The sequence below is a fragment of the Panulirus ornatus genome, chromosome 52 (genome assembly GCF_036320965.1).
Source record: "Panulirus ornatus isolate Po-2019 chromosome 52, ASM3632096v1, whole genome shotgun sequence".
Classification (NCBI taxonomy): domain Eukaryota; kingdom Metazoa; phylum Arthropoda; class Malacostraca; order Decapoda; family Palinuridae; genus Panulirus; species Panulirus ornatus.
The window spans coordinates 22,039,137-22,064,991 of NC_092275.1; the positions used below are offsets into that span (position 1 = coordinate 22,039,137).

General features: G+C 42.2%; 1 protein-coding gene across 1 annotated transcript; it reads right to left on the reverse strand.

Moving 5' to 3' along the window:
• Positions 1–2,769: 2,769 nt before the first annotated feature.
• LOC139764993 (uncharacterized) lies at positions 2,770–21,706 on the reverse strand. The gene is made up of 4 exons (XM_071692046.1): positions 21,472–21,706; positions 12,277–12,418; positions 4,148–4,322; positions 2,770–2,982 (listed from the first exon to the last, which is right to left on the reverse strand). The coding sequence occupies exons 1-4, from the start codon at positions 21,704–21,706 to the stop codon at positions 2,770–2,772; spliced, it is 765 nt and encodes a 254-aa protein (XP_071548147.1).
• Positions 21,707–25,855: the final 4,149 nt, after the last annotated feature.

Here is a 25,855-nt window from a genome sequence, read left to right on the forward strand (position 1 = left end):
CCACATATTCTTAATACCTTCCACAGAGCATCTCTATCAACTCTCTCATATGCCTTCTCCAGATCCATAAATGCTACATACAAATCCATTTGCTTTTCTAAGTATTTCTCACATACATTCTTCAAAGCAAACACCTGATCCACACATCCTCGACCACTTCTGAAACCACACTGCTCTTCCCCAATCTGATGCTCTGTACATGCCTTCACCCTCTCAATCAATACCCTCCCATATAATTTACCAGGAATACTCAACAAACTTATACCTGTGTAATTTGAGCACTCACTCTTATCCCCTTTGCCTTTGTACAATGGCACCATGCACGCATTCCGCCAATCCTCAGGCACCTTACCATGAGTCACACATACATTAAATAACCTTACCAACCAGTCAACAATACAGTCACCCCCTTTTTTAATAAATTTCACTGCAATACCATCCAAACCTGCTGCCTTGCCGGCTTTCATCTTCCGCAAAGCTTTTACTACCTCTTCTCTGTTTATCAAATCATTTTCCCCAACCCTCTCACTTTGCACACCACCTCGACCAAAACACCCTATATCTACCACTCTATCATCAAACACATTCAACAAACCTTCAAAATACTAACTCCATCTCCTTCTCACATCACCACTACTTGTTATCACCTCCCCATTTGCGCCCTTCACTGAAGTTCCCATTTGCTCCCTTGTCTTACGCACTTTATTTACCTCCTTCCAGAACATCTTTTTATTCTCCCTAAAATTTAATGATACTCTTTCACTCCAACTCTCATTTGAACTCTTTTTCACCTCTTGCACCTTTCTCTTGACCTCCTGTCTGTTTCTTTTATATATCTCCCACTCAATTGCATTTTTTCCCTGTAAAAATCGTCCAAATGCCTCTCTCTTCTCTTTCACTAATAATCTTACTTCTTCATCCCACCACTCACTACCCTTTCTAATCAACCCATCTCCCACGCTTCTCATGCCACAAGCATCTTTTGCGCAATGCATCACTGATTCCCTAAATACATCCCATTCCTCCCCCACTCCCCTTACTTCCATTGTTCTCACCTTTTTCCATTCTGTACTCATTCTCTCCTGGTACTTCCTCACGCAAGTTTCCTTCCCAAGCTCACTTACTCTCACCACCCTTTTCACCCCAACATTGACTCTTCTTTTCTGAAAACCCATACAAATCTTCACCTTAGCCTCCATAAGATAATGATCAGACATCCCTCCAGTTGCACCTCTCAGCACATTAACATCCAAAAGTCTCTCTTTCGTGCGCCTGTCAATTAAAACGTAATCCAATAACGCTCTCTGGCCATCTCTCCTACTTACATACGTATACTTATGTATATCTCGCGTTTTAAACCAGGTATTCCCAATCACCTGTCCTTTTTCAGCACATAAATCTACAAGCTCTTCACCATTTCCATTTACAACACTGAACTCCCCATGTATACCAATTATTCCCTCAACTGCCACATTACTCACCTTTGCATTCAAATCACCCATCACTATAACCCGGTCTCGTGCATCAAAAACCACTAACACACTCATTCAGCTGCTCCCAAAACACTTGCCTCTCATTATGTTTCTTCTCATACCCAGGTGCATATGCACCAGTAATCACCCATCTCTCTCCATCAACTTTCAGCTTTACCCATATTAATCGAGAATTTACATTCTTACACTCTATCACATACTCCCACAACTCCTGTTTCAGGAGTAGTGCTACTCCTTCCCTTGCTCTTGTCCTCTCAGTAACCCCTGACTTTACTCCCAAGACATTCCCAAACCACTCATCCCCTTTAGCCTCGAGCTCCCTTTCACTCAGAGCCAAAACATCCAGGTTCCTTTCCTCAAACATACTACCTATCTCTCCTTTTTTCACATTTTGGTTACATCCAGACACATTTAGACACCCCAATCTGAGTCTACGAGGAGGATGAGCACTCCCCGCGTGACTACTTCTGTTTCCCATTTTTTAGAAAGTTAAAATTACAAGGAGGGGAGGATTTCTGGCCCCCCGCTCCCGTCCCCTCTAGTCGCCTTCTACGACACGTGAGGAATGCGTGGGAAGTATTCTCTCACCTCTATCCCCAGGGATATATATATATATATATATATATATATATATATATATATATATATATATATATATATATATATAACAAGCTGGCAGGTAGGAAGTGTTTACGTGTGTGTGTGTTTTTGTGTGTGTGTGTGTGTGTGGGGTGTGTGTTTGTGTGTGTGTGTGTGTGTGTTTGTATGTGTGTGTGTGTGTGTGTGTGTGTGTGTGTGTGTGTGTGTGTGTGTGGTGTCAGCATCGACTCCCGCACAGCCGGATCCCGTGTTCTCTCTCTCTTTCTCTCTCTTTCTCATTCATTCATTACCTTTGTGTAATCAATCATTGTTTCAGTAAGGGGAGGGAGGCTAAATACTCGTGGGAGGCCTCATGTCTTGGACGCACAAGCACAAAGGAACAAAGGAGTTTCTCTAAATAACATAGCAGTACCTCCAAAATATGAAATCCAAGAGCCAGTAAATATTTCTTTTTTGTGAGATACTCAACAGAAGTGCAGACGTGATACACGATCAAGCATATTGCTTCAGCATATACAAGAGACGAGTCTCAAACTCACGGTAATACTGTTGTGCAGGAGATAAGTCCGGTAGTGGTAACCTTTGGTCCAGGACTCAATTGGCTTGTGTCTTAGGAGACGTCAGATGAGGATGCATTCTCGTCGCAAAAAAGCAGGCAGGAGGAGGAGTCACCACCTCACAGCGTCATTCCGATGACTCTAACGTCAGCAAACTGGAGGTTATAATTTTCAGGGGTAACCCGTTGGATGGTGACGTACCTTCCAGTAACACCGTCCATCCTCAGGCAGACGAGGCGGTCCTCGGCCACTTTGTAAGGACCCTCGTAAGTGGCAAACAACTTATACGACGAGAAATAGCCATCAGTTCTAAGCGAGTTACCCACTCGTACCTAAGACACACACGAATATTACTAACATGAATTATATTTGTCTCATGAATTACGTCTGAGAAAATGTTTCTGTCTGAACATTACATCTATGTTGGTGTCTGAACCGTACAGCCTTCTTTTATAGGTATTTACAATTCTTAAGTGAGATATAAAGAGTATTCACTCCAAGTAGTTAAAAAAAAATTGTATTCTGAAATGAGAAATCTATAAACGGGAGGTAAGGCTTAGACTGTGGTATAAGAATTATGTGAAAATTGATAACCCATAGCTACAGTGTCTCTATCTGAACTTACTACTCCTGGCCATCATAAAAGTGTAGTATCCTCTCGTGACCTTTACCCCTCCTGAGCACCAGTGCTCCTGTTTCTCCTTTCCTCTACAAACCCCGCCTAGAATAGTCTCTCCATCTGACCTTACCTCAGCATCCACCGGTAAGTAAATCCCACCACCTGGCTTTACACCCACCACTAGATACTAATCGGCACACTGCCAACATCTAATCTTGCCCCCATTGGTCACCAATGATCTCAGAGAACTCCACCCGAAACAAAACCTTTCTGGTTCACCACCGACCTTACAATAGACTCTGGTTTTCTTTTCCGTTACCTTATAGCCACATTCTATGTCGTAGTTCTCATTCTGTACCCCTGTGACAACGAACAACCTGCCACAGTAATTACATTCCTTGTTACAGGTATCCTTTGCTTGATAGCATTATTGGTTATTACTGGGATAGTATTATGAATGAAAGTACCAGTGATTTTCGTTTGGAGTGATAATAGAATTGGAATTATTAGCATCATTTTTATAGGATATAGTAGCAGTAACAGTATAGTAGTAGTAGTAGAAGTAGTAGTAGTAATGGCGGTAGAAGTAGTGGTAGTAATGACGGTAGAAGTAGTAGTAGTAGTGGCAGTAGTAGTAGAAATGACAACAGTAAAAGTAAGAACAGAAGCATCGATGTCGCAGATGAAAGGTAAAGGATGCTATTTTCTTCCGGCATGGCTGTAAACAGGATCAGAACAACGTTTAGAGATAATCAATCACACACAAATGCTATACCTTGGTCGTGCTCCAAAACCTTTGACACTGTCTCCACTTATCAATCAAAATGGTTTAGCAGACACCTTCACAAGTCATAGATAAAAGGAGTCATTTCACAAACCTCAACATCGTGGAAACTATGGGCACAGCAGTTACGCCGTGGGAGTATGTGCACCTCATTAATAACGCAGGTTTGATTCAGGTCAAGAAGCCACCATGGATACAGCTCGCCGATGGCGGAGCGATAACTACTTTCATCCGCGTCGTTATCGTCTATGGCGAGATCAGGTGACAACCTGTCGGTTGTGGGCTCTTTTAAAGTGGGCTCTCTAATGATCTATCTATGTATCCATCTATTTATATTTCTATCTATATATTTGTCTAAGTCTCTTTTTCATATATATATATATATATATATATATTTTTTTTTTTTTTTTTTTTTTTTTTTATACTTTGTCGCTGTCTCCCGCGTTTGCGAGGTAGCGCAAGGAAACAGACGAAAGAAATGGCCCAACCCCCCCCCCCCCATACACATGCACATACACACATCCAGACACGCAAATATACATACCTACACAGCTTTCCATGGTTTACCCCAGACGCTTCACATGCCTTGATTCAATCCACTGACAGCACGTCAACCCCTGTATACCACATGACTCCAATTCACTCTATTTCTTGCCCTCCTTTCACCCTCCTGCATGTTCAGGCCCCGATCACACAAAATCTTTTTCACTCCATCTTTCCACCTCCAATTTGGTCTCCCTCTTCTCCTCGTTCCCTCCACCTCCGACACATAGATCCTCTTGGTCAATCTCTCCTCACTCATTCTCTCCATGTGCCCAAACCATTTCAAAACACCCTCTTCTGCTCTCTCGACCACGCTCTTTTTATTTCCACACATCTCTCTTACCCTTACGTTACTTACTCGATCAAACCACCTCACACCACACATTGTCCTCAAACATCTCATTTCCAGCACATCCATCCTCCTGCGCACATCTCTATCCATAGCCCACGCCTCGCAACCATACAGCATTGTTGGAACCACTATTCCCTCAAACATACCCATTTTTGCTTTCCGAGATAATGTTCTCGACTTCCACACATTTTTCAAGGCTCCCAAAATTTTCGCCCCCTCCCCCACCCTATGATCCACTTCCGCTTCCATGGTTCCATCCGCTGACAGATCCACTCCCAGATATCTAAAACACTTCACTTCCTCCAGTTTTTCTCCATTCAAACTCACCTCCCAATTGACTTGACCCTCACCCCTACTGTACCTAATAACCTTGCTCTTATTCACATTTACTCTCAACTTTCTTCTTCCACACACTTTACCAAACTCAGTCACCAGCTTCTGCAGTTTCTCACATGAATCAGCCACCAGCGCTGTATCATCAGCGAACAACAATTGACTCACTTCCCAAGCTCTCTCATCCCCAACAGACTTCATACTTGCCCCTCTTTCCAGGACTCTTGCATTTACCTCCTTTACAACCCCATCCATAAACAAATTAAACAACCATGGAGACATCACACACCCCTGCCGCAAACCTACATTCACTGAGAACCAATCACTTTCCTCTCTTCCTACACGTACACATGCCTTACATCCTCGATAAAAACTTTTCACTGCTTCTAACAACTTGCCTCCCACACCATATATTCTTAATACCTTCCACAGAGCATCTCTATCAACTCTATCATATGCCTTCTCCAGATCCATAAATGCTACATACAAATCCATTTGCTTTTCTAAGTATTTCTCACATACATTCTTCAAAGCAAACACCTGATCCACACATCCTCTACCACTTCTGAAACCGCACTGCTCTTCCCCAATCTGATGCTCTGTACATGCCTTCACCCTCTCAATCAATACCCTCCCATATAATTTACCAGGAATACTCAACAAACTTATACCTCTGTAATTTGAGCACTCACTCTTATCCCCTTTGCCTTTGTACAATGGCACTATGCACGCATTCCGCCAATCCTCAGGCACCTCACCATGAGTCATACATACATTAAATAACCTTACCAACCAGTCAACAATACAGTCACCCCCTTTCTTAATAAATTCCACTGCAATACCATCCAAACCTGCTGCCTTGCCGGCTTTCATCTTCCGCAAAGCTTTTACTACCTCTTCTCTGTTTACCAAATCATTTTCCCTAACCCTCTCACTTTGCACACCACCTCGACCAAAACACCCTATATCTGCCACTCTGTCATCAGACACATTCAACAAACCTTCAAAATACTCATTCCATCTCCTTCTCACATCACCGCTACTTGTTATCACCTCCCCATTTACGCCCTTCACTGACGTTCCCATTTGCTCCCTTGTCTTACGCACCCTATTTACCTCCTTCCAGAACATCTTTTTATTCTCCCTAAAATTTACTGATAGTCTCTCACCCCAACTCTCATTTGCCCTTTTTTTCACCTCTTGCACCTTTCTCTTGACCTCCTGTCTCTTTCTTTTATACTTCTCCCACTCAATTTCATTTTTTCCCTGCAAAAATCGTCCAAATGCCTCTCTCTTCTCTTTCACTAATACTCTTACTTCTTCATCCCACCACTCACTACCCTTTCTAAACAGCCCACCTCCCACTCTTCTCATGCCACAAGCATCTTTTGCGCAATCCATCACTGATTCCCTAAATACATCCCATTCCTCCCCGACTCCCCTTACTTCCATTGTTCTCACCTTTTTCCATTCTGTACACAGTCTCTCCTGGTACTTCCCCACACAGGTCTCCTTCCCAAGCTCACTTACTCTCACCACCTTCTTCACCCCAACATTCACTCCTCTTTTCTGAAAACCCATACTAATCTTCACCTTAGCCTCCACAAGATAATGATCAGACATCCCTCCAGTTGCACCTCTCAGCACATTAACATCCAAAAGTCTCTCTTTCGCACGCCTGTCAATTAACACGTAATCCAATAACGCTCTCTGGCCATCTCTCCTACTTACATAAGTATACTTATGTATATCTCGCTTTTTAAACCAGGTATTCCCAATCATCAGTCCTTTTTCAGCACATAAATCTACAAGCTCTTCACCATTTCCATTTACAACACTGAACACCCCATGCATACCAATTATTCCCTCAACTGCCACATTACTCACCTTTGCATTCAAATCACCCATCACTATAACCCGGTCTCGTGCATCAAAACCGCTAACACACTCATTTTTTTTTTCATTCATTTCAAGCTAAAAGTTTGTTTCTAAATTGTTCTTACATTTTTCATATGTATATATATGTATGTGTGTGTGTGTGTGTGTATGTGCATATGTGTGTGTGTGTGTGTATATGTATATATATATGTATATTATCCCTGGGGATAGGGGTGAAAGAATACTTCCCACGTATTCCTCGCGTGTCGTAGAAAGCGACTAGAGGGGACGGGAGCGGGGGGCCGGAAATCCTCCCCTCCTTGTATTAACTTTCTAAAATGGGAAACAGAAGAAGGAGTCACGCGGGGAGTGATCATCCTCCTCGAAGGCTCAGAGTGGGGTGCCTAAATGTGTGTGGATGTAACCAAGATGTGAAAAAAGGAGAGATAGGTAGTATGTTTGAGGAAAGGAACCTGGATGTTTTGGCTCTGAGTGAAACGAAGCTCAAGGGTAAAGGGGAAGAGTGGTTTGGAAATGTCTGGGGAGTGAAGTCAGGGGTTAGTGAGAGGACAAGAGCAAGGGAAGGAGTAGCAATACTCCTGAAACAGGAGTTGTGGGAGTATGTGATAGAATGTAAGAAAGTAAATTCTCGATTAATATGGGTAAAATTGAAAGTTGATGGAGAGAGGTGGGTGATTATTGGTGCATATGCACCTGGGCATGAGAAGAAAGATCATGAGAGGCAAGTGTTTTGGGAGCAGCTAAATGAGTATATATATATATATATATATATATATATATATATATATATATATATATATATATATATATATGTATATCTTTTCTCTCATACTATTCGCCATTTCCCGCCTCAGCGAGGTAGCGTTAAGAACAGAGGACTGGGCCTCTGAGGGAATATCCTCACCCGGCCCCCTTCTCTGTTCCTTCCTTTGGAAAAAAAAAAAAAAATGAGAGGGGAAGATTTCCAGCCCCCCGCTCCCTTCCCTTTTAGTCGCCTTCTACGACACGCAGGGAATACGTGGGAAGTATTCTTTCTTCCCTATCCTCAGGGATAATATATATATATATATATATATATATATATATATATATATATATATATATATATATATATATATATATATATATATTTTTTTTTTTTTTTTATTATAATTATTTTGCTTTGTCGCTGTCTCCCGCGTTAGCGAGGTAGCGCAAGGAAACAGACGAAAGAATGGCCCAACCCGCCCACATACACATGTATATACATACACGTCCACACACGCAAATATACATACCTATACATCTCAATGTACACATATATATACACACAGACATATACATATATACACATGTACATAATTCATACTGTCTGCCTTTATTTGTTCCCATCGCCACCTCGCCACACATGGAATAACAACCCCCTCCCCCCTCATGTGTGCGAGGTAGCGCTAGGAAAAGACAGCAAAGGCCCCATACGTTCACACTAGTCTCTAGCTGGGGATAGAGGAGAAAGAATACTTCCCACGCATTCCTCACGTGTCGAGAAGGCGACTGAAGGGGACGGGAGCGAGGGGCCAGAAACCCTCCCCTCTTTTTATTTTAACTTTCTAAAAGGGGAAACAGAAGAAGCAGTCACGCGGGAAATGCTCATCCTCCTCGAAGGCTCATATTGGGGTGTCTAAATATGTGTGGATGTAACCAAGATGAGAAAAAAGTGTGTGGCGAGGTGGCGATGTGAATGAATAAAGGCAGACAGTATGAATTATGTACATGTGTATATATGTATATGTCTGTATATATATATATATATATATATATATATATATATATATATATATATATATATATATATATATATGGAGTGAAAAAGATTCTGTGTGATCGGGGCCTGAACATGCAGGAGGGTGAAAGGAGGGCAAGGAATAGAGTGAATTGGAGCGATGTGGTATACCGGGGTTGACGTGCTGTCAGTGGATTGAATCAAGCCATGTGAAGCGTCTGGGGTAAACCATGGAAAGCTGTGTAGGTATGTATATTTGCGTGTGTGGACGTATGTATATACATGTGTATGTGGGTGGGTTGGGCCATTTCTTTCGTCTGTTTCCTTGCGCTACCTCGCAAACGCGGGAGACAGCGACAAAGCAAAAAAGAAAAAAAAAAAATATATATATATATATATATATATATATATATATATATATATATATATATATATATATATATGTATACGTTGAGATGTATAGTTATGTATATTTGCGTGTGTGGACGTGTATGTATATACATGTGTATGTGGGTGGGTTGGGCCATTCTTTCGTCTGCTTCCTTGCGCTACCTCGCTAACGCGGGAGACAGCGACAAAGCAAAATTGATAAATGAATAAATATAAATATATATATATATATATATATATATATATATATATATATATATATATATATATATATATATATATATATATATTATCCCTTGGGATAGGGGTGAAAGAATACTTCTCACGCATTCCTCACGTGTCGTAGAAGGCGACTAGAGGGGACGGGAGCGGGGGGCCAGAAATCCTCCCCTCCTTGTATTTTAACTTTCTAAAAAAATGGGAAACAGAAGGAGTCACGCGGAGAGTGCTCATCCTCCTCGTAGATTATAAATTATTTTTTTTCTGTGGGTGGGTTGGGCCATTTCTTTCGTCTGTTTCCTTACACTAACTCGCAGACGCGAGAGACAGCGACAAAGCAAAATAAATAAACAAATATATATATATATATCTGATGCTCTGTACATGCCTTCACCCTCTCAATCAATACCCTCCCATATGATTTACCAGGAATATTCAACAAACTTATACCTCTGTAATTTGAGCACTCACTCTTATCCCCTTTGCCTTTGTACAATGGCACTATGCACGCATTCCGCCAATCCTCAGGCACCTCACCATGAGTCATACATACATTAAATAACCTTACCAACCAGTCAACAATACAGTCACCCCCTTTTTTAATAAATTCCACTGCATTACCATCCAAACCTGCTGCCTTGCCGGCTTTCATCTTCCGCAAAGCTTTCAGTGTGGTTTCAGAAGTGGTAGAGGATGTGTGGATCAGGTGTTTGCTTTGAAGAATGTATGTGAGAAATACTTAGAAAAGCAAATGGATTTGTATGTAGCATTTATGGATCTGGAGAAGGCATATGATAGAGTTGATAGAGATGCTCTGTGGAAGGTATTAAGAATATATGGTGTGGGAGGAAAGTTGTTAGAAGCAGTGAAAAGTTTTTATCGAGGATGTAAGGCATGTGTACGTGTAGGAAGAGAGGAAAGTGATTGGTTCTCAGTGAATGTAGGTTTGAGGCAGGGGTGTGTGATGTCTCCATGGTTGTTTAATTTGTTTATGGATGGGGTTGTTAGGGAGGTAAATGCAAGAGTTTTGGAAAGAGGGGCAAGTATGAAGTCTGTTGGGGATGGGAGAGCTTGGGAAGTGAGTCAGTTGTTGTTCGCTGATGATACAGCGCTGGTGGCTGATTCATGTGAGAAACTGTAGAAGCTGGTGACTGAGTTTGGTAAAGTGTGTGGAAGAAGAAAGTTAAGAGTAAATGTGAATAAGAGCAAGGTTATTAGGTACAGTAGGGTTGAGGGTCAAGTCAATTGGGAGGTGAGTTTGAATGGAGAAAAACTGGAGGAAGTGAAGTGTTTTAGATATCTGGGAGTGGATCTGGCAGCGGATGGAACCATGGAAGCGGAAGTGAATCATAGGGTGGGGGAGGGGGCGAAAATTCTGGGGGCCTTGAAGAATGTGTGGAAGTCGAGAACATTATCTTGGAAAGCAAAAATGGGTATGTTTGAAGGAATAGTGGTTCCAACAATGTTGTATGGTTGCGAGGCGTGGGCTATGGATAGAATTGTGCGCAGGAGGATGGATGTGCTGGAAATGAGATGTTTGAGGACAATGTGTGGTGTGAGGTGGTTTGATCGAGTGAGTAACGTAAGGGTAAGAGAGATGTGTGGAAATAAAAAGAGCGTGGTTGAGAGAGCAGAAGAGGGTGTTTTGAAGTGGTTTGGGCACATGGAGAGAATGAGTGAGGAAAGATTGACCAAGAGGATCTATGTGTCGGAGGTGGAGGGAACGAGGAGAAGAGGGAGACCAAATTGGAGGTGGAAAGATGGAGTGAAAAAGATTTTGTGTGATCGGGGCCTGAACATGCAGGAGGGTGAAAGGAGGGCAAGGAATAGAGTGAATTGGAACGATGTGGTATACCGGGGTTGACGTGCTGTCAGTGGATTGAATCAAGGCATGTGAAGCGTCTGGGGTAAACCATGGAAAGCTATGTAGGTATGTATATTTGCGTGTGTGGACGTATGTATATACATGTGTATGGGGGGGGGGGGTGGGCCACTTCTTTCGTCTGTTTCCTTGCGCTACCTCGCAAACGCGGGAGACAGCGACAAAGTATAATAAGAATAATAAATATATATATATATATATATATATATATATATATATATATATATATATATATATATATATATATGTTGAGATGTATAGGTATGTATATGTGCGTGTGTGGACGCGTATGTATATACATGTGTATGAGGGTGGGTTGGGCCATTCTTTCGTCTTTTTCCTTGCGCTATCTCGCTAACGCGGGAGACAGCGACAAAGTATAATGAATATGTAAATAAAGTAAATTATATATATATATATTTGTGTGTGTGTGTGTGTGTGTGTGTGTGTGTGTGTGTGTGTGTGTGTGTGTGTGTGTGTGTTTGTGTGTGTGTATGTGTGTGTGTGTGCAAAGGGCAGGAAAATGAAACATGATAAGTTTCCAAGTACACTCTTGTGTAATGATCACATCGTTGGGGGAGACACAAAAACGATTTATAAGACGTAGAACAGTTAGTTGATATACAAGGAAGAGACGTAGCTAAGGCGCCATTGGTGTATCACACTGGAAGTTCTAGGTCTTCTATATCATTCTTGCATCTCCACTGACGATGTGATCATTACACGTAAGTGCACTTGGGAACTTATCGTGTTTCATTCTCCTTTTAATTTGACAAAACTGAGGAGATGCATAAGGAAGCATATACTTATTCACTGTTGCTTAAAGTATAAACTCAATCTTACGTTCCATGATGAGGACTACCGTACGTCTGCTTCCCGATCGAAATCACCTGCACAGCATTCAGCCCACTTAGCGTGACAAAGCTTGCACTTCGAGAGTCGTGGGTCACTCCGTCACCAAAAGAAACGCATGTTCCATCTTGATCTGGGTACATAAAAACAGTGTTAGGTTTTCCAAGTTACTTTGTGTGTGTGTGTGTGTGTGTGTGTGAGTAACAATTACTGTTTTTGGGCGCGAATTTTACACCTGTGTTCCCCATTTCTTAACCCCGTCGGTTTGAGGCATGGGTGCGTGATGTCTCCATAGTTGTTTAATATGTTTATGGATGGGATGGATAGGGAGGCGAATGCAAGAGTTTTGGAGAAAGGGGCAAGTATGCAGTCTGTAATGGATGACAGTGCTTCGGAAGTGAGTCAGTTGTTGTTCGCTGATGATACAACGCTGGTGGCTGATTCATGTGAGAAACTGCAGAAGTTGGTAACTGAGTTTGGCAACGTGTGTGAAAGAAGAAAGCTGAGAGTAAATGTGAATAAGAGCAAGGTTATTAGATTCATTAGGGTTGGGGGACAAGTGAATTGGGAGGTAAGTTTGAATGGAAAAAGATTGGAGGAAGTGGATTGTTTTAGATATCTGGGAGCGGATTTAGCAGCGGGTGGAACCATAGAAGCGGAAGTGAGTCACAGGGTGGGGGAGGGGGCGAAGGTTCTGGGAATGTTTGAAGGAACAGTGGTTCCAACAATGTTATGTGGTTGCAATGCATGGGCTATAGATAAGGCTGTGCGGAAGAGTGTGGATGTGTTGGAAATAAGATGTTTGAAGATAATATGTGGTGTGAGGTGGTTTGATCGAATAAGTAATGAAAGGGTAAAAGAGAGGTTGTGGTAATAAAACGAGTGTGATTGAGAGAGCAGAAGAGGGTGTATTGAAATGGTTTGGTCACATGGAGAGAATGAGTGAAGAAAGATTGACAAAGAGGAGAAATGTGTCAGAGGTAGAGGGAACAAGGAGAAGCGGGAGACTAGATGTGAGTTGGAAGGATGGGGTGAAAAAAATTTTAAGCGATCGGGGCCTGAACATACAGGGGGATGAAAGGCGTACAAGGAATAGAGTGAATTGGAACGATGTGGTATACCGGGGTCGACGTGCTGTCAATGGACTGAACCAGGGCATTTGAAGCATTTGGGGTAAACCATGGAAAATTTTGTGGGGCCTGGATGCGGAAAGGGAGCTATGGTATCGGTGCATTACATATGACAGCTAGAGACTGAGCGTGAATGACTGTGCCCTTTGTTGTCTTTTCCTAGCGCTATCTTGCGCGCGCGCGGGAGGAGGAGGGTGCTATTTCATGTGTAGCGGAGTGTCGAGCGGAGTGGATGAACGCAGCAAGTATGAATATGTCTATGTATATATGTGTATATGTGTGTATACGTTGAAATGTATAGGTATGTATATAGGCATGTGAGGGCGTTTATGTATATACATGTGTATGTGGGTGGGTTTGGCCATTTTCTCGTCTGTTTCCTTGTGCTATCTCGCTAACGCTGGCTACAGCGACTGAGTATGGCAGCGGGGTTGGATGGTATTGCTGTGGAATTTATAAAAAAAGGGGGTGACTGTATTGTTGACTGGTTGGTAAGGTTATTTAATGTATGTATGACTCATAGTGAGGTGCCTGAGGATTGGCGGAATGATTGCATAGTGCCATTGTACAAAGGCAAAGGGGACAAAGGTGAGTGCGCAAATTACAGAGGTATAAGTTTGTTGAGTATTCCTGGTAAATTATATGGGAGGGTATTGATTGAGAGGGTGAGGGCATGTACAGAGCATCAGACTGGGGAAGAGCAGTGTGGTTTCAGAAGTGGTAGAGGATGTGTGGAGCAGGTGTTTGCTTTGAAGAATGTATGTGAGAAATACTTAGAAAAGCAAATGGATTTGTATGTAGCATTTATGGATCTGGAGATGGCATATGATAGAGTTGATAGAGATGCTCTGTGGAAGGTATTAAGAATATATGGTGTGGGAGGCAAGTTGTTAGAAGCAGTGAAAAGTTTTTATCGAGGATGTAAGGCATGTGTATGTGTAGGAAGAGAGGAAAATGATTGGTTCTGAGTGAATGTAGGTTTGCGGCAGGGGTGTGCGATGTCTCCAAGGTTGTTTGATTTGTTTATGGATGGGGTTGTTAGGGAGGTGAATGCAAGAGTTTTGGAAAGAGGGGCAAGTATGCAGTCTGTTGTGGATGACAGAGCGTGGGAAGTGAGTCAGTTGTTATTTCCTGATGATACAGCGCTGGTGGCTGATTCATGTGAGAAACTGCAGAAGCTAGTGACTGAGTTTGGTAAAGTGTGTGAAAGAAGAAAGTTGAGAGTAAATGTGAATAAGAGCAAGGCCATTAGGTACAGTAGGGTTGAGGGTCAAGTCACTTGGGAGGTAAGTTTGAATGGAGAAAAACTGGAGGAAGTGAAGTGTTTTAGATATCTGGGAGTGGATTTGGCAGAGAATGGAACCATGGAAGCGGAAGTGAATCATAGGGTCGGGGAGGGAGCGAAATTTCTGGGAGCGTTGAAGAATGTGTGGAAGTCGAGAACATTATCTCGGAAAGCAAAAATGGTTATGTTTGAAGGAATAGTGGTTCCAACAATGTTGTATGGTTGCGAGGCGTGGGCTATGGATAGAGTTGCGCGCAGGAGGGTGGATGTGCTGGAAATGAGATGTTTGAGGACAATATTTGGTGTGAGGTGGTTTGATCGAGTAAGTAATAATAGGGTAAGAGAGATGTGTGGTAATAAAAGGAGTGTGGTTGAGAGCGCAGAAGAGGGTGTTTTGAAATGGTTTGGTCACATGGAGAGAATGAGTGAGGAAAGATTGACCAAGAGGATATATGTGTCAGAGGTGGAGGGAACGAGGAAAAGTGGGAGACCAAATTGGAGGTGGAACGATGGAGTGAAAAAGATTTTGAGAAATCGGGGCCTGAACATGCAGGAGGTTGAAAGGCGTGCAAGGAATAGAGTGAATTTGAACGACGTGGTATACCGGGCCCGAAGTGCTTTCAATGGATTGAACCAGGGCATGTGAAGCGTCTGGGGTAAACCATGGAAAGTTGTGTGGGGCCTGGATGTGGAAAGGGAGCTGTGGTCTCGGTGCATAATTACATGACAGCTAGAGAGTGAGTGTGAACGAATGGGGCCTTTTTTGTATTTTCTTAGCACTACCTCACACACATGAGGGGGGAGGGGGTTGTTGTTACATGTGTGGCGGGGTGGCGATGGGAATGAATAAAGGCAGACAGTATGAATTATGTACACGTGTATATATGTATGTCTGTGAGTGTATATACATGTATACGCTGAGATGTATAGGTATGTATATTTGCGTGTGTGGACATGTATGTATATACATGTGTATATGGGTGGGTTGGGCCATTCTTTCGTCTTTTTCTTGCGCTACCTCGCTAACGCGGGAGACAGCGACAAAGCAAAATAAAAATAGATAAATAAATATATATACATATTATTTATTTATATATTTTGCTTTGTCTCTGTCTCCCCCATTAGCGAGGTAGCGCAAGGAAACAGATGAAAGAATGGACCAACCCACCCACATACACATATATATACATACACGTCCACACACGCAAATATACATACCTATACATCTCAATGTACACATATAAAAACACACACAGACATATACATGTATACACATGTACATAATTCATACTGTCTGCCTTTATTTATTCCCATCGCCACACCGCCACACACGGAATAACAACCCCTTCCGCCCTCGTGTGTGCGAGATAGCGCTAGGAAAAGACAACAAAGGCCCCATTCGTTCACACTCAGCCTCTAGCTGTCATGTAATAATGCACCGAAACCACAGCTCCCTTTCCACAGCCAGGCCCCACAGAACTTTCCATGGTTTACCCCAGACGCATCAAATGCCGTGGTTCAATCCATTGACAGCACGTCGACCCCGGTATACCACATCGTTCCAATTCACTCTATTCCTTGCACGCCATTCACCCTCCTGCATGTTCAGGCTCCGATCACTCAAAATCTTTTTCACTTCATCTTTCCACCTCTAATTTGGTCTCCCACTTCTCGTTCCCTCCACCTCTGATACATATATCCTCTTGGTCAATCTTTCCTCACTCATTCTCTCCATGTGACCAAACCATTTCAAAACACCCTCTTCTGCTCTCTCAACCACACTCTTTTTATTTCCACACATCTCTCTTACCCTTACATTACTTACTTGATCAAACCACCTCACACCATAGATTGTCCTCAAACATCTCATTTCCAGCACATCCACCCTCCTCCGCACAACTCTATCCATAGCCTACGCCTCGAAACAATACAACGTTGTTGGAACCACAATTCCTTCAAACATAACCATTTTTGCTTTCCGAGATAATGTTCTCGACTTCCAAACATTCTTCAAGGCTCCCAAAATTTTCGCCCTCTCCCTCTATGATTCACCTCTCCTTCCATGGTTCCATCCGCTGCCAGATCCACTCCCAGATATCTAAAACACTTTTCTTCCTCCAGTTTTTCTCCATTCAAACTTACCTCCCAATTGACGTAACCCTCAACCCTACTGTACCTAATAACCTTGCTCTTATTCACATTTACTCTTAACTTTCTTCTTTCACATACTTTACCAAACTTAGTCACCAGCTTCTGCAGTTTTTTACATGAATCAGCCACCAGCGCTGTATCATCAGCGAACAACAACTGACTCACTTCCCAAGCTCTCTCATCCACAACCGACTGCATACTTGCCCCTCTTTCAAAAACTCTTGCATTCACCTCCCTAACAACACCATCCATAAACAAATCAAACAACCTTGGAGACATCACACACCCCTGCCGCAAACCTACATTCACTGAGAACCAATCACTTTCCTCTCTTCCTACACGTACACATGCCTTACATCCTCGATAAAAACTTTTCACTGCTTCTAACAAGTTGCCTCCCACACCATATATTCCTAAAACCTTCCACAGAGCATCTCTATTAACTCTATCATATGCCTTTTCCAGATCCATAAATCCTACGTAAAAATCCATTTGCTTTTCTAAGTATTTCTCACATACATTCTTCAAAGGAAACACCTGCTCCACACATCCTCTACCACTTCTGAAACCACATTGCTCTTCTCCAGTTTGATGCTCTGTACATGCCTTCACCCTCTCAATCAATACCCTCTCATATAATTTACCAGGAATACTCAACAAACTTAATCTTTTGTAATTTGAGCACTCACTCTTATCCCTTTTACCTTTGTAAAATGGCACTATGAACGCATTCCGACAGTCCTCAGTCACCTCACCATGAATCATACATACATTAAATAACCTTACCAACCAGTCAACAATACAGTCACCCCCTTTTTTTAATGAATTCCACTGCAATACCATCCAAACCTGCTGCCTTGACCGCTCACCACCTCGACCAAAACACCCTCTATCTGCCACTCTATCATCAAAAACATTCAACAAACCTTCAAAATACTCACTCCATCTCCTCACATCACCACTACTTGTTATCACCTCCCCATTAGCCCCCTTCACTGAAGTTTCCATTTGCTCCATTATCTTACGCACTTTATTTAACTCATTCCGAACATCTTTTTATTTTCCCTAAAATTTAATGATACTCTCTCACCCCAACTCTTATTTGCCCTCTTTTCCACCTCTTGCACCTTTCTCTTGACCTCCTGCCTCTTTCTTTTATGCGTCTCCCACTCATTTGCATTTTTTACCTGCAAAAATCGTCCAAATGCCTCTGTCTTCTCTTTCACTAATAATCTTACTTCTTCATCCCACCACTCACAACCCTTTCTAATCAACCGACCTCCCACTCTTCTCATGCCACAAGCATCTTTTGCGAAAGCCATCACTGCTTCCCTAAATATATCCCATTCCTCCCCACTCCCCTTACCTCCTTTGTTCTGACCCCTTTCCATTCTGCACTCAGTCTCTCCTGGTACTTCCTCACACAAGTCTCCTTCCCAAGCTCACTTACTCTCACCACTCTCCTCACTCCAACATTCTCTCTTCTTTTCTGAAAACCCCTACAAATCTTCACCTTCGCCTCCACAAGATAATGATAAGACATTCCTCCAGTTGCACGTCCTAGCATATTAACATCCAAAGGTGTCTCTTTCTCGCGCCTATGAATTAACACGTAATCCAATAACGCTCTCTGGCCATCTCTCCTACTTACATACGTATATTTATGTATATCTTGCCTTTTAAACCAGGTATTCCCAATCACCAGTCATTTTTCAGCACATAAATCTACAAGCTCTTCACCATTTCCTTTTACAACACTGAACACCCCATGTATTCCAATTATTCCCTCAACTGCCACATTACTCGCCTTTGCATTCAAATCACCCATCACTATAATCCGGTCTTGTGCATCAAAACCACTAACACACTCATTCAGCTGCTCCCAAAACACTTGCCTCTCATGATCTTTCTTCTCATGCCCAGGTTCATATGCACCAATAATCACCTATCTCCCTCCATCAACTTTCAGTTTTACCCATATCAATCTAGAGTTTACTTTCTTACACTCTACCAAATGCTCCCACCACTCCTGTTTCAGGAGTAGTGCTACTCCTTCCCTTGCTCTTGTACTCTCACTAACCCCTGACTTTACTCCCAAGACATTCCACAACCACTCTTCCCCTTTACCCTTGAGCTTCGTTTCACTCAGAGCCAAAACATCCAGGTTCCTTTCTTCAAACATACTACGTATGTCTCCTTTTTCTCATCTTGGTTACATCCACACACATTTAGACACCCCAACCTGAGCTTTCGAGGAGGATGAGCACTTCCCGCGTGACTCCTTTTGTTTCCTCTTTTAGAAAGTTAAAATACAAGGAGGGGAAGGTTTCTGGCTCCCCGCTCCAGTCCCCTTTAGTCGCCTTTTACGACACGTGAGGAATGCGTGGGAAGTATTCTTTCTCCCCTATCCCCAGGGATATATATGTATATGTATATAAATATATATATATATATACATATATATATATATATATATATATATATATATATATATATATATATATATATATATATATATATATATATATATATTATATTTATATTTTTTTATTATACTTTGTCGCTGTCTCCCGCGTTTGCGAGGTAGCGCAAGGAAACAGACGAAAGAAATGGCCCAACCCCCCCCCCCATACACATGTATATACATACGTCCACACACGCAAATATACATACCTACACAGCTTTCCATGGTTTACCCCAGACGCTTCACATGCCTTGCTTCAATCCACTGACATCACGTCAACCCCGGTATACCACATCGCTCCAATTCACTCTATTCTTTGCCCTCCTTTCACCCTCCTGCATGTTCAGGCCCCGATCACACAAAATCTTTTTCACTCCATCTTTCCACCTCCAATTTGGTCTCCCTCTTCTCCTCGTTCCCTCCACCTCCGACACATATATCCTCTTGGTCAATCTTTCCTCACTCATTCTCTCCATGTGACCAAACCATTTCAAAACACCCTCTTCTGCTCTCTCAACCACGCTCTTTATTTCCACACATCTCTCTTACCCTTACGTTACTTACTCGATCAAACCACCTCACACCACACATTGTCCTCAAACATCTCATTTCCAGCACATCCATCCTCCTGCGCACAACTCTATCCATAGTCCACGTCTCGCAACCATACAACATTGTTGGAACCACTATTCCTTCAAACATACCCATTTTTGCTCTCCGAGATAATGTTCTCGACTTCCATACATTCTTCAAGGCTCCCAGAATTTTCGCCCCCTCCCCCACCCTATGATCCACTTCCGCTTCCATGGTTCCATCCGCTGCCAGATCCACTCCCAGATATCTAAAACACTTCACTTCCTCCAGTTTTTCTCTATTCAAACTCACCTCCCAATTGACTTGACCCTCAACCCTACTGTACCTAATAATCTTGCTCTTATTCACATTTACTCTTAACTTTCTTCTTTCACACACTTTACCAAACTCAGTCACCAGCTTCTGCAGTTTCTCACATGAATCAGCCACCGGCGCTGTATCATCAGCGAACAACAACTGACTCACTTCCCAAGCTCTCTCATCCCCAACAGACGTCATACTTGCCCCTCTTTCCAAAACTCTTGCATTCACCTCCCTAACAACCCCATCCACAAACAAATTAAACAACCATGGAGACATCACGCACCCCTGCCGCAAACCTACATTCACTGAGAACCAATCACTTACCTCTCTTCCTACACGTACACATGCCTTACCTCCTCGATAAAAACTTTTCACTGCTTCTAACAACTTGCCTCCCACACCATATATTCTTAATACCTTCCACAGAGCATCTCTATCAACTCTATCATATGCCTTCTCCAGATCCATAAATGCTACATACAAATCCATTTGCTTTTCTAAGTATTTCTCACATACATTCTTCAAAGCAAACACCTGATCCACACATCCTCTACCACTTCTGAAACCACACTGCTCTTCCCCAATCTGATGCTCTGTACATGCCTTCACCCTCTCAATCAATACCCTCCCATATAATTTACCAGGAATACTCAACAAACTTATACCTCTGTAATTTGAGCACTCACTCTTATCCCCTTTGCCTTTGTACAATGGCACTATGCACGCATTCCGCCAATCCAATATATATATATATATATATATATATATATATATATATATATATATATATATATATATATATATATAGTAAATTCTCGATCAATATGGGTAAAACTGAAAGTTGATGGAGAGAGATGGGTGATTATTGGTGCATATGCACCTGGGCATGAGAAGAAAGATCATGAGAGGCTAGTGTTTTGGGAGCAGCTGAATGAGTGTGTTAGTGGTTTTGATGCACAAGACCGGGTTATAGTGATGGGTGGTTTGAATGCAAAGGTGAGTAATGTGGCAGTTTATGGAATAATTGGTATACATGGGGTGTTCAGTGTTGTAAATGGAAATGATGAAGAGCTTGTAGATTTATGTGCTGAAAAAGGACTGGTGATTGGGAATACCTGGTTTAAAAAGCGAGATATACATAAGTATACGTATGTAAGTAGGAGAGATGGCTAGAGAGCGTTGTTGGAGACATGTGTGAGACATGTTAACTCACCGTACTCACAACTTAACTCATGCATGCTTCACAGTTCCATACTTACCATTGAACATATACTGTACAGCGCCTCTGTGGCCGCTGCGGATGGCACACCTAATCTCAGAGGCCACTGTAGTCACTGTCATGACGTTGAAGGGTGATTGTGAAGACTGCAAAGATTGACATTCTACTGATGCTACGACAGCCGCCTTCATGCTGGGTAATCCCAGGGTGAGGCTGAGGCTGAGGCTGAGGCACGCCGCCGCCCACAGCCATGTGTATCTCTTCATGGCGACCATCTCTGCCACGGAGCAGTGCACGCAAGAACTAGGAAAGGGAAGATGATTTGTTTATTGATTCCTGAACACTCTACGCTCACTGGTGACAAGTGCTTGAGATGTTCGCATTCCAGCGAACGCTACACACCTGTACAGACTAGTGAGAGCTGCAGTTGTCAGTTTGGAAAACTTTCGAAATGCAGGGCGCAAATGAATGCGATAATGACTTGACTGAATTCTTTCACCAAGGAGTGCGTTGCTACAGAATATATGCAAATGTGCACAAAATGAACGACAAATGAGTGGAGTAAACCCGAGACTGCAGAACCACCTATCCAAGGATCCAAACTCTTTACACTACCAATTTGCTATCTGAGAAAATATCTGACTAAACTTTAGAAATATACATAACCATGAAAATATACATAACCATCTGGAAACAAGCCGTCACAATACACCTGAATATATATATATATATATATATATATATATATATATATATATATATATAACGCGGGAGACAGCGACAAAGCAAAATAAAAAAAATAAATAAAAAAATTATATATATATATATATATATATATATATATATATATATATATATATATATATATATATATATATATATATTCCTATGAGTCCACGGGGAAATTGAAACACGAAAAGTTCCCAAGTGCATTTTCGTGTAATAATCACATCATCAGGGGAGACACAAGAGAGAAATATAACAGTCAGTTGATATACATCGAAGAGACGAATCTAGGACGCCATTTGGTAAACATGTGATTGGTTTTGGACAATCACATGCTTACCAAATGGCGTCCTAGCTTCGTCTCTTCGATGGATATGAACTGACTGTTATATTTCTCTCTTGTGTCTCCCCTGATGATGTGATTATTACACGAAAGTGCACTTGGGAACTTTTCGTGTTTCATTTTCCCCGTGGACTCATAGGAATATCTTGATCACGCGCAAAATTGTGATCCTTTCCAATATATATATATATATATATATATATATATATATATATATATATATATATATATATATATATATATATATATATATATAAGTGTTAAAGACAATGCAAGGAGAGAGCGAAAGGTAGCAAATAATGTTCAAACTCATTAGCTGAAGCGTCATGTAACATAATCCTAGAAACTTATCGTCAACTGCCAAAAAGGTATCGATAGATTGTTGCAAGATATCGATAGATTGGTGCACTGATAAGCAACTACACAGCCAAGGTTACCTGAAGGTCGGCTGCAATCGCAAAAAAAGAAAAACAGCGGAAGCAGCGTAGAGGAAAAAGCAGCCCTGAATGGTGGTAGAAGCACGGAGGTGATAGCGTACTGATGGAGCAGAAGCACGGAGCTGATATCAACGTACTGGTGGAGCAGCAACGACGCCAGCAGGAGCGCAGACAATGACGGTATCAGCAGCTATGGACCAAGGCACGAGTAGTCGACGACTGCGTAGCGCTCTCTCCCCAGTTACTCTGGCCTGAGGCGGGGGCCCCAGGGTGACTCACTATTTTCTTTATACATAGCTTGGACAGAGGAGACGAAGACGAGGTAGGAGAGGGGAAGCGGTAGTTTTTGAAAAGGTTGAACTGTGCACGGGTGTAAGGTGTAGGTGTAGGTTATGTCCTTCTAAGAGTGTTTTTGAATCTTATACTATGAGTTTTTATGGATGTGCATCTATTTTTTCTTCTTTTCTTTGTAAGGAAATTCACTAAGCTATGCTAAACATTGTTCATTGTGTACATTGATAGATGACTAGAGCCTCGCTTAATATTTTGAGGCTATCTGTCTCTGTCTGTCTGCCTCTCTCTCTCTCTCTCTCTCTCTCTCTCTCTCTCTCTCTCTCTCTCTCTCTCTCTCTCTCTCTCTCTTTCCTCTCTCTCTTTTAGCTGAGATACCACGGGCAATTAAATGCTCGTATATATATATATATATATATATATATATATATATATATATATATATATATATATATATATATATATATATATATATATAAGGTGTGTGGACGAGTATGTATATACATGTGGGTGGATTTTGCCATTCTTTCGTCTGTTTCCTTGCGTTACCTCGCTAACGCGGGAGACAGCGACAAAGTATAATAGATATAGATAGATAAATATTTATTCCTTTATTATACTTTGTCGCTGTCTCCCGCGTCAGCGAGGTAGAGCAAGTAAACAGACGAAAGAATGGTCCAACCCACCCACAATACGCATGTATATACATACACATCCACACATCCAATACATTTCAACGTATACATATATATGAATACATAGACATATACATATATACACATGTACATAATTCATACTTGCTGCCTTTATTTATTCCCGACGCCACCCCGCCACACGTGAAATGACAACCCCCTCCCCCCCATATGCGTGCGAGTTAGCGCTAGGAAAAGACAACAAAGGCCACATTCGTTCACACAGTCTCTAGCTGTCATGTATAATGCACCAAAACCACTGCTCCCTTTCCACATCCAGGCCCCACTAAACTTTCCATGGTTTACCCCAGACCCTTCACATTCCCTGGTTCAATCTATTGACAGCACGTCGACACCGGTATACCAGAACGTTCCAATTCACTCTATTCCTTGCACGCCTTTCACCCTCCTGCATGTTCCGGCCCCGATTACTCAAAATCTTTTTCACTACATCTTTCCACCTCAAATTTGGTCTCCAACTTCTCCTCGTTCCCTCCACCTCTGACACATATATCCTTTTTGTCAATCTTTCCGCACTCATTCTCTCCATGTGACCAGACCATTTCAAAACATCCTCTTCTGCCCTCTCAACCACACTCATTCTATTACCACACATTTCTCTTACCCTTTCATTACTTACTCGATCAAACCACCTCACACCACATATTGTCCTGAAACATCTCATTTCCAGCACATTCATCCTCCTCCGCACAACTCTATCTATAGCCCACGCCTCGCAACCCTATAACATGTTGGAACCACATTCCTTCAAACATACCCATTTTTGCTTTCCAAGATAGTGTTCTCGCCTTCTACACATTTTTGAACGCTCCCAGAATTTTCGCCCCCTCCCCCACCCTGTGACTCACTTCCATTTCCATGGTTCCATCCCCTGCCAGATCCACTCCCAGATATCTAAAACACTTCACTTTCTCCAGTTTTTCTCCATTCAAACTTACCTCCCACTTGACTTCTCCCTCAACCCTACTGTACCTAATAACCTTGCTCTTATTCACATTTACTCTCAGCTTTCTTCTTTCACACACTTTACCAAACTCAGTCACCAGCTTCTGCAATTTCTCATCTGAATCAGCCAACAGCGCTGTATTATCAACGAACAACAACTGACTCACTTCCCAAGCCCTCTCATCCACAACAGACTGCATAATTGCCCCTCTCTCCAAAACTCTTGCATTTACCTCCCTGACAACCCCATCCATAAAGAAATTAAGCAACCATGGAGATATCATGCACCCCTGCAGCATACCGACATTCCCTGAGAACCAATCACTTTCCTCTCTTCCTACTCTTACATATGCCTTACATCCTCGATTTAAATTTTTCACTGCTTCTAACAACTTGCCTCCCACACCATATATTCTTAATACCTTCCACAGAGCATCTCTATCAACTCTATCATATGCCTTCTCCAGATTCATAAATGCTAAATACAAATCCATTCGCTTTTCTAAGTATCCCTGGGGATAGGGGAGAAAGAATGCTTTCCACGCATTTCTCACGTGTCGTAGAAGGCGACAGAAGGGGACGGGAGCGGGGGTCTAGAAACCCTCCCCTCCTTGTATTTCAAATTTCCAAAAGGGGAAACAGAAGGAGTCACGCGGAGAGTGCTCATCCTCCTCGAAGGCTCAGATTGGGGTGTCTAAATGTGTGTGGATGTGAGCAAGATTAGAGAAAAGGAGAGATAGGTAGTATGTTTGAGGAAAGGAACTTGGATGTTTTGGCTCTAAGTGAAACGAAGCTCCAGGGTAAAGGGGAAGAGTGGGTTGGGAATGTTTTGGGAGTGAAGTCAGGGGTTGGTGAGACGACAAGAGCAAGTAAAAGAGTAGCACTACTCCTGAAACAGGAGTGGTGGAAGTATGAGATAGAGTGTAAGAAAGCAAATTCTAGATTGATGTGGGTAAAACTGAAAGTGGA

What these genes read in the sequence shown, in the direction of transcription:
- LOC139764993 (XM_071692046.1), bottom strand. Translation starts at nt 21,706, where the DNA reads ATGGTCGCCATGAAGAGATACACATGGCTGTGGGCGGCGGCGTGCCTC. An exon ending in GGTAGTCCTCATCATGGAAC is followed by an intron (nt 4,323 to 12,276) that starts GTAAGATTGAGT and finishes CACAACCGACAG; the next exon opens with GTTGTCACCTGATCTCGCCA. An exon ending in ATAGTTTCCACGATGTTGAG is followed by an intron (nt 2,983 to 4,147) that starts GTTTGTGAAATG and finishes TGTGTGTCTTAG; the next exon opens with GTACGAGTGGGTAACTCGCT.